Source organism: Homarus americanus, unplaced genomic scaffold (genome assembly GCF_018991925.1).
Source record: "Homarus americanus isolate GMGI-L3 unplaced genomic scaffold, GMGI_Hamer_2.0 scaffold41267, whole genome shotgun sequence".
In the NCBI taxonomy this organism is placed as follows: domain Eukaryota; kingdom Metazoa; phylum Arthropoda; class Malacostraca; order Decapoda; family Nephropidae; genus Homarus; species Homarus americanus.
Genome location: NW_024728663.1, coordinates 317,615 through 335,140, shown reverse-complemented (window position 1 = coordinate 335,140; position 17,526 = coordinate 317,615). Strand labels below are relative to the sequence as shown.

The following is a 17,526-nucleotide window of genomic DNA, read 5'->3' as shown; positions in this document are numbered from 1 at the left end:
CATGGTTCAAGGTTCCGGGTTCAGGGTTCATGGTTCAAGGTTCCGGGTTTAGTGTTCCGGGTTCAGTCACATTTATTATCACAACTACTGTGTTTACATCTCGGTATTGTCTATCGTCCTTAACTCCACGTCTCTCACACAAATATATTATTCATTCTTTGGGAGATATAACCTAAAGTCTCTTACTAGCTGTTGGGAATAACTCTTGATGGTTTAAAATAGATTTGAACTTCACCTTTAATTAAAACATATGATTAATTTATATAATACTCCAACATAAACTATAATATTATTTTAAATTGAATATTACCTCATTAAATACTATATTATTTTAACTTTAGATAAAATATTTCACTACCATTATGTGTATGTTTTAAAAATCTTAATTTGAGTATTTACATGAGTAGGATATTCCCTAGAGTTGTATAGTAGTATGAATATATGCATTTCTCTGTTATCTCCATGCAAATTAATATTCAACGCATATGTTTAGTGATGATAACTCAGCCAGAGGAATAGCGGCAGTAAAGTTCTCCTGGTGACAGTGATAGAGAGGGAGAGATAAACATAGAGACAAGGTAATACCGAGAGAGAGAGAGATACGAACAGTAAAGAGAATGATATAGGTAAAAGTCAGATAGAGACAGGATGATAGAGAGACACAGATAGAGAGATTGGGCAGACATGGAGAGTGAGAGAGAGGCGCTACGTGAGCTGGGTGTTAGCTTATGTGTGTGTGTGTCACTCTGAGTTAGAGAGGAACTACTGTGTGTATTATGTTGTTGCTGCATACGTGCCTGACATGTTGTGTAGTCTCTCTCTCTCTCTCTCTCTCTCTCTCTCTCTCTCTCTCTCTCTCTCTCTCCACTTATTAATGTCCGAGCTTTTCCTAAACTGTAATTTTACTTCTACTGGCAGCTCTTAGTGCTTCTACCGGCAGTTCCCAGTGCCTCTACAGACAGTTCCTTGTACTTCTACAGGCAGTTCCTCCTTTACTGACCCTTGTAATTTTGTGTTACAGGGTGAGCGAGCGTGACGGCGGATGGCTGGAACAGTTCACCTCACTTGGGTGGCGTCACAGTGAAGCCCTAAGAACCCTTAGGTCTCAGGGGCGCCAGGGGTCCAGGGATGCGGCTCCTGAGACTCTCGCCTCCTTCAGGAAGAAGGAGTTTCGCCTCGGTAAAGCTGAGGTAAGTACAAAATCCTTGTTCTAATTTGTAACTAATTTCAAATCAAACAAATTATGTGATAAAAAAGACGTCAGTCTCTCACTATTAACTGTGTGAATATTTACACAAACACTCTAACAGGTGATCTTTATGAGGCTAAGAAACACGAACAACAGTGAAACAAGGAAAGTAATACACACTCTCTTTATCTTAAGGATGACTCTGGAAGGCGTCTTATACTTGGCCATAGACGTTTATAAATATCGAGATTTATGTGGAAGAATTATTATTACTGTTGTGAACGACGGTGGTGATATCACCTGTATGACCTCTCGTAGTTCATTACCACTACAGTAAGTCCATCACCTCGCCCGTTGCCGGAAGGTCAAAGTTTAGAAACTGCGTATCTAACCCATTCCAACTAGTGACGTACCTGTTATGTCACTGAATTTTCGTAAATAATTCCCATAACGTATGGGGTACGTCACAAACACCTGTATTTAGTTCATATGAGGTAAGACACACGTCATTAATCACCTGTAGATAATCCCTATAACGTATTAGGTACTTTCATATCACGACTTGTTTAAACTTGTACTGGATGTGATGCTGAATTACACTGGATATATTGACCTATAGGTAAGTCATCCTCATCTCCTTACGTATTCATTAACTCCTTAAGTATGATTTCTAACCCTTTGATATAATGCATTAGCCCACTGAGTTAGAATGCTTAACCCCTTGCGTACGATGTCTTAACCATTTGAACTCGACGAACTCTTCTCTTGAGTATGATGACTCTGTAACTAGCTCATGTAATAAACTTCTGAGAGGACTCGAACCACTGTACCCAGATGATGCTTTTAACAGACACTTAACCAGGAACCAAACTTAAATAAATAGAACAGTAACCCGAAAGTTGAGATATACAATGGACGTGAACCAGTAAGCCAAAGAGACAGGTGTTGCGTGAGAACCTACCATATTTCAGGTATATTGACTGATAACACGCCATTAACGTATTATATTCACTAGTAAAAGAACCATAAACCTTGAATCACCGACGAGGCGGACCAGGACCCAATACTGAGGACTTGATCCAACTAAGCCAAGCAGGCAGGTGTTGTGCGAGGGCTTAACTCACCTGAGATACCCTGGCCGACAACACAGAGCCTCTGACACATAGCTTGGTGAGCCGCTCGCTGTGAGGCAGAGCTGACAGTGTGGCGGACCTGCCTCAGACACGCTCATCCCCAGGCTTGTGTGTGTGTGTGTGTGTGTGTGTGTGTGTGTGTGTGTGTGTGTTACGGTGTTTGTTGTAAGGATAGAGGCATTATTATTATTATTATTATTATTATTATTATTATTATTATTATTATTATTATTATTAAAAACATCATTTCTAGTTATATCAAAAGTTTCCCGGCTTTACAGAAGAGACTTGATTGTAAAACCTGGCAGGCTTACACCATAGAGTTGTAAACATAATGTCCTGTCTCGGGAATAAAATTGCCTCACAACTATCAAGTACAGCCTGGCGTTGTTGTTTTTTTTACCCTACGATGACAAGGTTATGGATTTTACGTCAGGCGAACGCTTGCCCACCCTCTGCCTTAAGCGGTGTTTCCGTATGGTTTTTTATAAAATGACTAAAATTCGTCTTCAATTTTTCCTGCGACTCAGTGCAGTGGAAATGTTGACATCAGAATATGACTCCTCGTGTTCCCAGCAGCTTCATGACAGCTCAGACGAGTTTTAGAGTAAAGTAAATTGGGTGCGTCTATTTTTACTGCTTTCTTGTTTAACTTAAAACTCTCTCACTGTTTGTCGTGTCGAGGTTTAGATGTTACGAGAAGTGAAGGTGGTACTAGGATAAAGCTGTACCCTGACTCACATTCTCATTGACTTCCACATGCATCCACATCTATCCACCAATCCACCTCCCTCACCCAACTCGCATCTTTGTACTCGTATAGTCACACCTACACCCATCCACACTCATTCAGCTGCGCGCTTAGGCATTTACAGTACACCTGCAGATCCACACCCGAATCTACCTTCGGCTTCACCATCCATTCACAATCCCTAATGCAAACCCATCCACACTCCTATCAATCCACACCCATCCACACCCATCCACACCCCTATCAACTCATAACCATTTACTCTCCCCACCAAGCCACACCCATCCACACTCCCCAACCAACCCACACCCATCCACACTCCCCAACCAACCCACACCCATCCACACTCCACCTCCCCCAACCCACACCCACCACACCTGCCACCAATCCATCACCTCCACCAACCCAACAACCATCCACACCAACCCATCCACACTCCCATCCACACCCCCCAACCAACCCACACCCCACACCCCCACCCCCCAACACCCAACCAACACCACCACACCCATCCACACTCCCCAACCAACCCACACCCATCCACACTCCCCAACCAACCCACACCCATCCACACTCCCCAACCAACCCACACCCATCCACACTCCCCAACCAACCCACACCCATCCACACCACCATCCATCTATCCAGTGAACGATAGAGAAAGCGAAAAACTCGTCTCTTCAATTCCAGTTTCATCCTCGTCTCTGTTTCCAGATCAAAAGCACAGGGACATATAACACTGCTCCTCCCAAACTGTACACTGGAATATAAAAAAATGATGATGAAAAAATACCGACTGACTCAAATATATATTACCTTTGGCACACTAATCCCTCAGACCAGGAAGCTAACCTAACCTAACCTAACCTGACCTGACCTGACCTGACCTATCCTAACCTAACCTAACCTTAACCTTAACCTATCCTATCCTAACCTAGCTTGACCTTACTTAATTTCGCATCTTGCATTCATAAATACAGGCAGGAAAACAAACACACACACGAGCACACTACTACTACTACTTTTTTTTTTTTTAACGTGGCCTCCAGCCTCCCCCAATAGCCACAACTTTGCCACCATTTTATTACCTTAATATTAAATATCCTAATACATAAGTAGCTATCCTATCTGTGTTGAATTAGTTGAGCCGCAGATCTATGCGGCATTCAGTGACTGTAGCCTCATAGTCAATATCTGCAGCAGTTGTCGGGATTGGGGCAGAAGCTCTCGTTCCCCTGAAGCAGAGCAAAGCCGACCGAAGGAGAGAGAAAGAGAGTCGACATCTCATCCAGGCTGTAACGTAACTACTACTACTACTACTACTACTACTACTACTACTACTACTACTACTACTACTACTACTTTGCTGTCACTCGGAATCGAGTATGACGATCATCCAGCTGTGATACAATGATATGAGTTATTAGGGATGTCACCTTCGTTGGTGAGTTTTAAGGTGACTAAAGAGGCCGATACGGGACCGGCACAGTTGTTCACAGATGTTGCACATGTGGAGGGCTACATCGAGTGCATCGTTATGCAGTCGGGTTAACTCGAAAGTATTGACACCTTCTTGTCTGGTGATCCTCAAACCGTAACGATGTGGAGGAATCGACTCCCAGGTGAGGGAGTCGATTTGGCACTTCTTCAGGTTTGTCTTAAGACTATCCTTATATCTTTTCAGTTGCCCGCCGGCGTTACGTTTACTATTCGTTAGGTGACTGTCGTCCATGCGGGTAACATGACCAGTCCAGTGTAGTTGTTCATGGATAATGGTAGCCTCGATGCTCCTACAGTTGGTGTCAGCTAGAATACTGGCATTTGTTCTCTTGTCTTCCCAGCGAACTCGGAGGATGGAACGTAGACTACGTTGGTGAAAGTTTTCAATTGCCTTGAGGTGCCCCCTGTATGTAACCCATGACTCGCTGCCATATAGCAGCATGGGGAGGACCACTGCTCGATATACGTGTAACTTTGTAGATAATTTCAGCTCCCTACAGCTGAAGACACAGTTTCGGAGTCTGCCAAAGGCTTGAGATGCACATCTGATCCGATGCTGAATCTCTTCATCGATGTCCGCGGTGGTGGACAGATGGGAGCAGAGATACCGAAAGTGGGTAGCATTAAAGAGGGTAGTACCGTTAAGATAAATGGATGGCGGAGGTGTGTGTGAACCAGGGGCAGGTTGAAAGAGAATCTGAGTCTTACGTACACTCACCTCAAGGCCGAAGTGTGCATACCGATCTACGTAGGTGTTCAGGATCTCCTGTAGGTCGCGTTCAGTGTGAGCAACTAGAGTGAGGTCGTCTGCATACTGAAGTTCAGTAATGGAAGCTGCGGACACTTTTGTTCTTGCCTGGAGTCGTCTTGTGTAGTAAAGACCCCCCTTCACCCGGTACTCGAGATCCACCCCGCCGGCTAAATTGGCACTAGCACGAGTAAGGAAGGCAGCCAAGAAAATGGAAAAGAATGTTAGTGCCAGTACACACCCTTGTTTAACCCTAGTTAGGCTGGGGAAAAACACAGACTGGGTGCCATTGTGCAGGACACTCCCGTTCTTGCCATCGTGGAGTTGCCTCACAATGGTGATGAATTTTATGGGGCAGCCAAAATGGTTGAGGGCCCACCAGAGGGCTTCCCTGTTAGCCGAGTCGAAGGCCTTGGTTAGGTCGATGACAGCTATTACAGGTCACGACGTTGTTCTCTGCACTTTTCCTGTATCTGGCGGGCAACAAAGATCATGTCAGTGGTGCCACGTGATGGTCTAATGCCACATTGAGATTCAGGGAGGAAGTTTTCCACCTCAAGAAGAAGTCTGTTTAGGAGGACTCGTTGATAATCTTACCAGCTACGGACAGCAGCGTGATCCCGCGGTAGTTACCATAGTCTCACCGGTCTCTCGTATTCTTATAAATATTGACGATAGAGGCGTTTTTAAGAGCTTGGCGGATTTCCTCCTTTTCCCATATATTCTCCAGGAGAGAGTGGAGACGGCTAGTAAGCAAAGGTCCTCCTTCTTTATTCACCTCGACTGGGATTCCATCAGGCCCTGAGGATTTGTTATTTTTCATCTGCTTGATGGCAGTAGCTACCTCATCCAGGGATGGAGGATAGCTGAGGTGGGTCGGCTCTGGGTGGTGAAGGAACTGCTGGGTAGTCAGTACATCCACATCAGTGTTTTGGTTGAGCAGTGAATGGTAGTGCTCTATCCAGCGCTGAAGGAGGCCTTCAATGTCTTTAATTATGGAGTTACGTTCGGATGAGCGGAGGGGGGCTGCGCCTCGATTGAGTGGCCCATAAAATGTTTTGATGGAATTGAAAAATTCACATATCTTGTGCTGATCTGGAGATTTTTGTGTTTCACATGCTTTACTTTTAAACCAGTCATTCTTTAGATTGCTAAGTTCCCGCTGGGCCGCAGCTTTCTTCTTGCGAAAGGTATCAGCTTTGATTCGAGACTGAGGGTTGTTTTGCAAGTCAGTTAAAGCAGCACGTTTATCATTAATGAGTACATTGATTGCCGGGTAATTTTCATCAAACCAGTCCTGGTGTATTCTTTCGGTCTGGCCGAGGGTCTCTCTGCAGGTTTTTGTTATGACAGTGTCGACAATATCCCATTCGGCACTCGGATTTAGGTTGTTTGTTGTCTGGTTGTTTATCAGCCCATGTTCGAGCAGCTCTCTCAACGCATGTACTACAGCTGGATCCTCTAGATGCTTAGTGTTAAAACCTCTTCTAGAGGCTTTTTACCTTGGCTGTTTTGGGGCGACGTGAAGTGAGAGCTTGACTCTGGCGTGCCAATGATCAGTGTCGCAGTGGTCTGGGCCACGCTTGGCACGGGTGATAAGGACATCTTGGCGATCCCTTTTTCTGACAATGATGTAGTCAATGAGGCGCCAGTGTTTGGATCGTGGGTGTTGCGACGAACCCTTGAACTTGTCAGCCTGTCTAAATTAGGTATTGATGATAGTGAGGTTGTGTGCAGCACTCTTGCTTAGGAGAGTAGGCCGTTGGGATTACACTTGCCTAGTCCATTTCTCCCTATGGTTCCCTGCCAAATGTCAGCATCTCTACCAACTCTGGCATTGAAGTCACCAAGGAGCACAACCTTATCTTCTCTGGGGATAGAGGTTAGCACTCTGCCGAGGTCGGCGTAAAAGGCCTCCTTGATGTCATCCTCTGCATCCAGTGTTGGGGCATATGCACTGATGAAAAAGGCATGACGTGAGTGATTCAGTGGGACTCAGAACGTCATGAGACGCTCGTTGATCCCAATTGACATTTTAGTTAGCCTATGTAGGATGCATTTGTGGATGCGAAAGCCAACTCCATAAATACGGTTTCTCTCCGCAGCTGGTTTACCTTCCCGGAAGAATGTATAGCCAGATCCCCGTTCTGGCAGTTGACCCTCGTCTGAGAGCTGAGACTCACTAATGGCTGTTAATTCGATGTTATACCTAGCCAGCTCTTTTTCCACAGGGGCAGTTCTTCCTTCAGGGCGCTCATTTGTGCCAGTATCCAGAAGGGTCCTGACATTCCATGTAGCGACCATAGGAAGTTTTATGGTTTGTTTTTGTTTGGATCTGTGATTTTGATTGTGTTGTTGACCGCATAAGGATGACCTTACTGGGTGTGGTTGCCCAGTCAGGGTGTTTTTTAAGGCACGCTATGTTTAATGCAACTTTTCTAGCCCCCTCCCCATGTGGGGCGAGCTAAGTTGCTCCCCGAAAGGGCTGCTCAGTCACACAGACAGGACCGGATTGCACTGCTGCCTAGATCCCAGTGCATGAACGACCATCTTACCTGTGCCACCCATGTGTAGAGTTGTGACTAGAGAGTCCCGGCAGTCATTTCTACCTGTCCCCGTCGCCACTCGTCCGTCGCCATAGGACTTTTGGGGATATAGGCGTTTTGATGATGATGAGAGGTATGATGAGCTGGATGAGTGCTGCGCGAGAGTTGATTTATGTGGTGAGGCAGGAGCGCAGGCTGCAACCACACATCTTGGCTCTCCCTTTTCCTGATCCAGTGGTGCAAGTGTTGCAACGATTGGGGAGAGGGAGAGTTGCAATGAACTGCTGATAACCCAGTTTGTTGGGTTTCTCCTTAGTAGCCTGTCCATCTTGCATTGCCTTCATCCGCCGGTGTAGTCGTTGGGTTCCCGTGGTGGTTTCCTCTTCCGCCTATACCGCCGTTGGGGTCTTGCTGGAGCTCCATAAGCACGTCTGCCTGATGCGGGGCTCCACCACAGACAGCAGATTTTTCATTTGGGGTTTACTCCCGTAGCCTTATACCTGCCAGTGTTAATCGCAAGGCAGCGGGGCAACGGTTGGTAGTCACCAGGATGTGTCCACATGCGAGTGGGCTTATGCGCCGTCCCTCTGGGGCCCACTGCTACTCCGAGATCTCCTGCTGGTCTAGCCTGGGGCCACGAGGCACCCAGTTACCGTGTGTTGCCACGAGGAGGCACAGCAGGAGTCTTGATGGTGAAGAGGCTGTGTACTGGCAGGGGAAGACTTATGCAAGTTGCTTCCCTGTTCGCCATGAGGCGGTAGCTGAAAGCGAGAGGGAGCAAGCAATGCCTGCACCTTAACACTGACATAATTCTGCCACACTAGACGCATTACACCATCCTGTGCTCACACACACTTACTTATTACAGACATATGAAGATATGTCAAAAAAGCATCATTGAAAATTACAAACGATATAAAAAATACAGACCTCTGAATATTTACTGGTTAATGGGAGGTGAAAAAATTAATTCAGTAATACCCGGAGTTAAGAGGGATTTCTATGAAGAATTCCATAGTAAACAAAAAAAATACGTTTGACTCATTCATAAGTCAACATACATAGTAAACAAAGCCACGTGCGTCGCTCTCATTCATAACTGCTGAATGATCTCTTAACTACCGGAGCAATTAAAGAGTACTTCTATTGCTTTATTTTACTCTTAAACCTGCGTATGCTCTTTAGGTTTGGATAAGTAAATGTCGAAAAATACATGAAATATTCTTGCCTGGAAAAACAGTAATATAGACAATTAATCCCAGACGTACTAGCTGGCTATTGGCTGGTTTAAACCACCTGAAAAAAAATATATATATTTCCCTCCTACTAACTATTATCCATCAGCCAAGTCAGGAATAGCTTGATCGTTCTATGATCATCGGTAAAATATCGCCCAATAATCCCTGGACACTTGGAACTTCCTTGTAGTGAAACTTTTATATAACGGACTTATCTTCTCCATATAGTCCGTTAAATGGGGGTCCTACACCTAATGTCGATATAACGGACTTTCATCATATAGTTCACATCTAACGGATCCTCGATATAACGGACTTTGATCATATAGTCCGTCATATAGTTCACATCTAACGGATCCTCTATATAACGGACTTTGATCTCTATATAGTTCATTAAATAGAGGTTTTACTGGATATTAAAGTGAAGGAGTTCTTGCCGATGAACACTGTCATTATGAATTAAATCAGAATGAGATGAGAAAAATTACATTGAATAATACAAAGAAAATTCTGAGTGTATAGAAGGAAAGAGAGAGAAGCAAAGAGAGAGAGGAAGACAAAGTGAGAGAAAAAGAGACAGAAAAGGGGGATAAAGAGAAACACGGAGAAAAAATAGACAGACAGACAGACAATGAGAGAGAAAGATACATAAATAAGAGACGGACAGAAAAAGACAGATATAAAAATATAAATGGAGACACAACCAGACAATACCTACAGTATATTAGTGAGGTATTCAAGGTATCTGCCAGCTAGTCTATACGTCCACACACACACACACACACATCTGTCTCACGGGGGACACACGAAGCTGGTTGATCAAACTCTCTCTCGTGTACTGGATGTTGATAAGAGATAGAGATTGAATAAGTATATGGCAGGGAAGGAATAGGTATGAGAGAGAGAGAGAGAGAGAGAGAGAGAGAGAGAGAGAGAGAGAGAGAGTCGCTCAACTCCCCGACAACCTCCATTCTCCTGGGAAAAAACCCGTCGAAGTTCATCCTATTTAGGAGGTCTTGTGGGAGATGCCGGTGAAGGTTAATAAGATACGACGAAGAGGAGGAGGAAGAGGGGAGGAGGAAGAGGGGAGGAGGAAGAAGACGAAGAGGAGGAGGAAGAAGGGAGGAGGAAGAAAGAAGAGATGAAGAGGAGGAGGAAGAAGAAAAGAAAAGACGAAGAGGAGGAGGGAAGAAAAGAAGGGAAGGAAGAAGAAAGGAGGGAAGAGAAAGAAGAGGGGAGAGAGAAGAGAAAGAAGGAGGAGGAAGAGGAAGAAGAGAAAGAAAAGAAGACGAAGAGGAGGAGGAGAAGGAAAGAGGGAGGAGGAAGAGTGAGGAAGAGAAAGGAGGAGGAAGAGGACGAAGAGGAGAGGAAGAAGAGAAGAAGGATGAAGAGGAGAGTGGAAGAAGGAAAGAGAAGAGAGGAAGAAGGGGAAGAGGAGGAAGAGAAAGAAGACGAAGATGAGGAAGAGAAAGAAGACGAAGAGGAGGAGGAAGAAGAGAGGAGAAAGAAGAGGAGGGGGAAGATGAGAAGAGAAAGAAGACGAAGAGGAGAGAAAGAAGAAGGGAAGAGGAGGAAGAGAAAGAAGACGAAAGGAGGAGGAAGAGAAAGACGAAGAGGAGGAGGAAGAAAACGAAGAAGAAGAGGAATAGAAAGAAGAAGAGGAACAAGAGAGAGAGGATAAAAATTAAGGAAAAAAGAGTAAGTGAAAAGTGAGAGACGAGATAAAGAAAGGAAACGAGAGGTGAGAGATGAGATAAAGGAAGGAAGGAAGAGAAACAGAGTGATCAGAACGGGCGAATAAATAAGGAAGGACTGAAGTAGTGAGAAGGAAGAGCCACACTACATAACAGAGGTCTTGCAGGAAACAACAACCTCGTATTTCAGGTAAGGTAGAGCTTCACCAGGTACAGCTCCTGCAGGTAGAGCTTCACCAGGTAGAGCGCCTCCAGGTAGAGCTCCTCCAGGTAGAGCTCCTCCAGGTAGAGCTCTTTCAGGTAGAGCTCCTCCAGGTAGAGCTCCTCCAAGTAGAGCGTCTCCAGGTAGAGCTCCTCCAGGTAGAGCTCCTCCAAGTAGAGCGTCTCCAGGTAGAGCTCAGCGAGGTTGTTTATGTGCCTCTCTCTCTCTCTCTCTCTCTCTCTCTCTGTATCATATCATGACCCCTCTTTAGTGAACATTTCAACAGCACATCTGACAGACCAGGAACAATGGCGCCTAATATTCACTGAGACTCAACCTGAAATAGACGCGAAAGAATTCATTTAATATAAGAACTTTTGAAGGTACCGACCATGGAGGTGTGACGCCATTATGAGACGCAGGTGGGAAAAAAAACCCACTGAATCCCTGGCGTGAAAATGATGAATTAAAGTGTTGGTGGTTTTTATTATTATTTAATTTTTTTTGGGGGGGGGAGTCGGTGTTTCCTGCATTCCAAAGTTATAATGAGTTTAGTAATAAAATCTATCAAGTTTTTTAAGACTCGTTGGAAAAGGCATTGGTGTGTTAAATGTCCTCTGGGTAAGTTTTTGTTCGTGAAAGAAGAAAGAACGAACGGTTTAATTAATTAGGAGACATATTAATTTGAGAGACTATGTTCCCTATATAATATTAGTATACAATATTAACTTTGTTTTCTTGTATCGTTTAATCTGATCCATTTAATCTAATATATCTGACTTGAAGATTAATTATATCACCTGTACCACTTGTTATTATTATCATCTACTCTATCGTGAAACTCTCTTGATAAGTTGACTGCCTGATCTTGTATCCTGCCACTATACCTATGACCATTATAGTCCTATTGTTCCTAGTGCTGTAATATCCTGCCACGTTCCTGTACCTACGACCACTGTATGTTCCTAGTACTGTTATATCCTGCCGAGCTCTTGTACCTATGACTACTGCATCCTGTGCACTTGTTCCTATCACTGAAATATCCTGCCACGCCCATACAGCCTGTCATGGGACGATTTAAATTAATATATGGGGACTGGAAATTAACTCCCTCCTGTGTGTGTGTGTGTGTGTGTGTGTACTCTCTTCTAACCTCATTGTAGTGTGTACGAGCTTGTCCTCCAACCTATGTCCATGAGGTCAAGCTGTAACTCGATGTATCAATGTGTAGGTCGAGTATCACCTGAACCCACTATAAGCAGACCATCATTGTGTACAAACGCAGAGGGAGGAGGGAGAGAGCAGAAGGAGGTAAGAGGGTACAGAGTGGGGTGATGAGAGGAGGACAGAGCGGTAAGTGGTGAGCAGGAGAAAGATAAGAGATAAGTGGGAGTGTGGGTTGATGGAGGAGGGAGGTGACAGAGCGGGTAGTGTGTGGGTAGAAGGAGAGGGAGGTGACAGAGTGGTAGTGTGTGGGTGGTGAGAGAGAGAGATAAGAGATAAGTGGAGGGGTGATGAGAGGGGAAAGACAGGAGTGGTAGTGTGGTGATGCAGAGGGAAAGTGGATCAGGAGTGGTAGGCAGGAGAGGAGAGATAAGAGATAGTGAGTGTGGGGTGATGAGAGGTAGGTGGCAGAGTGGTAGTGTGGGTGGTGAGGAGAGGAGAGATACAAGAGATAAGGGAGGTGGGGCAGATGAGAGGGAGGTGACTGGAGTGGTAGTGGTGAGAGAGAGAGATAAGAGATAAGTGGGAGGTGGGGGTGATGAGAGGGGAGGTGACTGAGTGGGGTAGTGTGGGGTGATGAGAGGGAGGTGACTGAGCGCAGTGTGGGTGGTGAGAGAGAGAGAGATAAGAGATAAGGGAGTGTGGGGTGATGAGGGAGGTGACTGAGTGATAGTGTGGGTGATGAGAGGGAGGCACTCTGAGGGTGGAGAGAGAGAGAGATAAGAGATAAGTGGGAGGGGTGATGAGGCAGAGGGAGGTGACTGAGTGGTGGTGTGTGTGTGAGAGAGAGCAGAGATAAGAGATAAGGGAGCGTGGGTGATGAGAGGGAGGTGACAGAGTGGGAGTGTGGGGTGATGAGAGGGAGGTGACTGAGTGGTAGTGTGGGTGGTGAGAGGTAGGTCGGAGAGTGTTGGAGTGGGAGTGGTGAGAGGGAGGTAGGAGATTGAGAGCGTGGAGTGGTGAGAGGGAAGTGGGAGAGGAAGCAGAGGGGGGTGGGAGAGAGTGGGGAGAGGAAGGTGATGGTGATGATTTAGGAGGAGGGGAGAGTTATGGATGATGGAAGCGGGAGAGAGAGAGAGAGAGAGAGAGAGAGAGAGAGAGAGAGAGAGAGAGAGAGAGAGAGAGGAGAGAGGAGAGAGAGAGAGAGAGAGAGAGAGAGAGAGAGAGAGCATAAAACAAGTTGAAGGTGCGTCATAAATGCCACAGGATCCAGCATAAAATGGTTTAAAGACCAAACTTAAAGAGGAGAGTAAGAGTGGTGTTGATGAGAGCGGGATAGTGAGGGTCTAGTCTTTATCCCCCCTTAAAGAAAGTGTGTGTGTGTGTGTGTGTGTGTGTGTGTGTGTGTGTTTAATAATAATAATACGGGGGATAATAATAATAATTAATGGTTTATTGAAAGAACAGTGCAAAAGTAATATAGCCTGGGAGTGAGCACACTGGTTGATTACGAGTTGGTGATAATTTTTCCGTACACTAATGAAGTCTGTAAGCCATGGTATAAGACTTCTCCGATACTCGAGGTCAACAGCTTTGTTGATGATTAAATTGTGGTCGACTAGGTTTTTTCCAAATGTAGTCGAAAAAGCTGACAAGACAGTTAGTGGTGTAGGAAGTTTTCATATTGTCAAATTGCTAAGGATCTATGGCGCCTGCAATATCAGCATAGGCGCAGTCAAAAACGAAACTTTCGAAGAATAAGCTGGGTTTTGTGTGCGTGCTTGCGCGCGCGCGTGTGTGTGTGTGTGTGTGTGTGTGTGTGTGTGTGTGTGTGTGTGTGTGTGTGTGTGTGTGTGCGCGTGCGTGCATGCGTGTGTGTGCGCGCGTGTGCGTGCATGAGTGTGTACGTGCGTGCGTGTGTTTTAGAGGGATGAATGAAGCAGGGGGCAATGGACCGATTCATTATGCTTTTCAATAAGGTAATAATCACTCGTTAGCATTACTGTGTATTTAAGACACGTATTATCTCACAGGTGTTCAAGACCATTGTAAACACAGGTAAACATCTAACGAATATATACCGTCTTTATTATGACTCACTCTCCGCCGCCTCCCCCACCCCTCTTCCTCCTCATCCTGTATCCTTCCTCCTCCCCCACCCCTCTTCCTCCTCATCCTGTATCCTTCCTCCTCCCGTCTCACCTCTTCCTCTTCCTGTTCCACCTTCTTGACTGTGTCTCTCGCCTCAGGCTAACAAAGTACTTAACTTGACCCCCGACGACGTGAAATTACATTAGATTCATCAGCGAGTGTTACAGGATGAGTGACGTGTTATGAGGGACGACCACGAGTGTTACAGGATGAGTGACGTGTTATGAGGGACGACCACGAGTGTTACAGGATGAGTGACGTGTTATGAGGGTCGACCACGAGTGTTACAGGATGAGTGACGTGTTATGAGGAACGACCACGAGTGTTACAGGATGAGTGACGTGTTATGAGGGTCGACCACGAGTGTTACAGGATGAGTGACGTGTTATGAGGGTCGACCACGAGTGTTACAGGATGAGTGACGTGTTATGAGGGTCGACCACGAGTGTTACAGGATGAGTGACGTGTTATGAGGGTCGACCACGAGTGTTACAGGATGAGTGATAAGCAGAGGGCCACCAGCTTATGTTGTTACAGGAGAGGGATGTGTTACGAGGGTCGATCTACGAGGCTATGGAGGATGAGGATGTGTTATAGTGGCCGACCACGAGTGTTGCAGGCAGGATGAGGATGCTATGAGGGTCGACCACGAGGCGACAGAGGATGAGGATGTGTTGAGGGATGACCACGAGGCGAGATGAGTGATGCTGGCGAGGGTCGACTACGGAGGTTAAGAGGATGAGTGACGTGTTATGAGGAACGACCACGAGTGTTACAGGATGAGTGACGTGTTATGAGGGTCGACCACGAGTGTTACAGGATGAGTGACGTGTTATGAGGGTCGACCACGAGTGTTACAGGATGAGTGACGTGTTATGAGGGACGACCACGAGTGTTACTTTCAAGACGTGGTGTGTGTGTGTGTACTAGAACACACACACACACACACACACACACACACACACACACACACAATCTTTAATTAACTTAAACCTCACTCACCTCACCTCACCCTTACCTCAGCCTCACCCTACCGTTACATCACCTCACTTCACCTACCTCACCTCACCTCATCTCACCTTCGTCACCTTCTCACCTCACCTCACCTTCTATCACTGCACTCACTCACCCTCACCTCACCCTACTTTATATCACCTCTTCAACCTTACCTCACCTCATTTCTCACCTCACCCTCACCCTGTAACACACCACCTCATTCCACCATCTCACATCACCTTCCTCACGCCTCCCTGCATCACCTCACCTCACCTCATACTCACTCACCTCACCTCCCCTCACCTCCCCTCACACTCGACACTGGTCACTTGTCCACAGGAAGACGGACAGGTGAGACGCCACACAATCACTAATTAGTCTCTCCACTTACCTGTGTGTGAGGTGGTGGTGGGGAAAGATGGGGGGGGAGACTGGGAGGTGAGGTGATGGAGAAGGTGGAGGAGACGAAGGGGTGGTGGAGAAGGTGGAGGAGAGGGAAGGAGTGTGGAGGAGAAGCTGAGGGAGAGGAAGGTGTGTGGTGGAGAAGGTGGAGGAGAGGAAGGGGTATGGTGGGAGAAGGTGGGGAGGAGAGGAAGTAGTGTGGTGGGAGAAGGTGGAGGAGAGGAAGGGGTGTGGTGGGAAAGGTGGAGGGAGGGGAAGGAGGTGGGAGAAGGTGGAGGAGAGGAAGTAGGGGGTGGGAGAAGGTGGAGGAGAGGAAGAGGTGGGTGGAGAAGCTGGAGGAGAGGAAGGGGTGTGGTGGAGAAGGTGGAGGAGAGGAAGTGTGGTGGGAGAAGGTGGAGGAGAGGAAGGGGTGGTGGGTGGAGAAGAGGAGAGGAAGTAGTGGGGGAGAGGAAGGGGTGGTGGAGAAGCTGGAGGAGGAGGAAGGGGTATGGTGGAGAAGGTGGAGGAGAGAAGAGTGTGGAGAAGGTGGGAAGAGAGGAAGGTGGGTGGAGAAGGTGGAGGAGAAGGAGTGTGGTGGAGAAGGAGGAGAGGAAGTAGGGTGGAGGAAGGTTGGAGGAGAGGAAGGGGTATGGTGGAGAAGGTGGAGGAAGAGGAAGGAGGTGGGAGGAGAGGGAAGGAGGTGGTGGGAGGAGAGGAAGGAGTGGTGGGAGGAGAGGAAGGGAGGTGGGTGGGAGGAGAGGAAGGAGGTGGGTGGGAGGAGAGGAAGGAGGTGTGGTGGGGGGAGAGGAAGGAGTGTGGTGGAGGAGAGGAAGGAGGTGGGGAGGAGAGGAAGGAGGTGGGGTGGGAGGAAGAGAAGGAGGTGGTGGAGGAGAGGAAGGTGTGGTGGAGGAGAGGAAGGAGGTGGTGGAGGAGAGGAAGGGAGTGTGGTGGGAGGAGAGGGAAGGGAGGTGGTGGGTAGGGAGAGAAGGAGGTGGGTGGGAGAGAGGAAGGAGTGTGGTGGTGGAGAGGAAGGAGGTGGTGGTGGGAGAGGAAGGAGGTGGTGGGAGGAGAGGAAGGAGGTGGTGGTGGAGGAAGGGAGGGGTGGAGGAGAGGGAAGGAGGTGGGTGGAGGAGAGAAGGAGTGTGGTGGAGGAGAGGAAGGAGGTGGTGGAGGAGAGGAAGGAGGGTGGGGAGGAGAGGAAGGAGGTGGTGGAGGAGAGAAGGGAGGGGGGAGGAGAGGAAGGAGTGTGGTGGAGGAGAGGAAGGAGTGTGGTGGAGGAGAGGATGGAGTGTGGTGGAGGAGAGGAAGGAGTGTGGTGGAGGAGAGGAAGGAGTGTGGTGGAGGAGAGGAAGGAGTGTGGTGGAGGAGAGGATGGAGTGTGGTGGAGGTGGTAAGCAAATCGACTACTAAATTGTCCTCACCTTCTCCACCTGTACCCCCTAGTTTAACTCTTCACGTGTTAATTAATAACTTCAATACCTTCAAATCTTACTCAATTGTTCTTCTTTTCAACAATATATGAAAATGTTCTCCTCGAAACATCTCAACAAGTTACTTTACATTGTTCTTGTGACGTTTAGTATAAGTGTTGGCTTCTCTTAAGGCTTCTGGCTCCCGTGTTGCCTGACACTTACCAACCTTAGTTACACCTTTTGTGCCACTCAGCCAGCGTTTCTTTTTCCCGCTAGCGTGCCACTCAACAAGTACTCTTGCCTCTTGCGTGCCACTCAGAGACTTTTTTCTTCACATTGTTCATTACGCCAAAACACGTTATTATTCTCACGTCTTCTTACTGTTCAGGTTTTATATCAGTTTATGGCTTACATGTCAACG

The 17,526-nt window shown here is 46.9% G+C and overlaps 1 protein-coding gene across 1 annotated transcript in view; it reads left to right on the top strand.

Moving 5' to 3' along the window:
* Nucleotides 1-684: 684 nt before the first annotated feature.
* The window catches only part of LOC121866175 (BAI1-associated protein 3-like), a 276,581-nt gene continuing 259,739 nt past the window's right edge, over nt 685-17,526 (top strand). Inside the window, 2 exon segments of the mRNA XM_042365779.1 lie at nt 685-691; nt 919-1,190. Of these exon segments, the coding sequence (XP_042221713.1) occupies nt 685-691; nt 919-1,190 (279 nt within the window).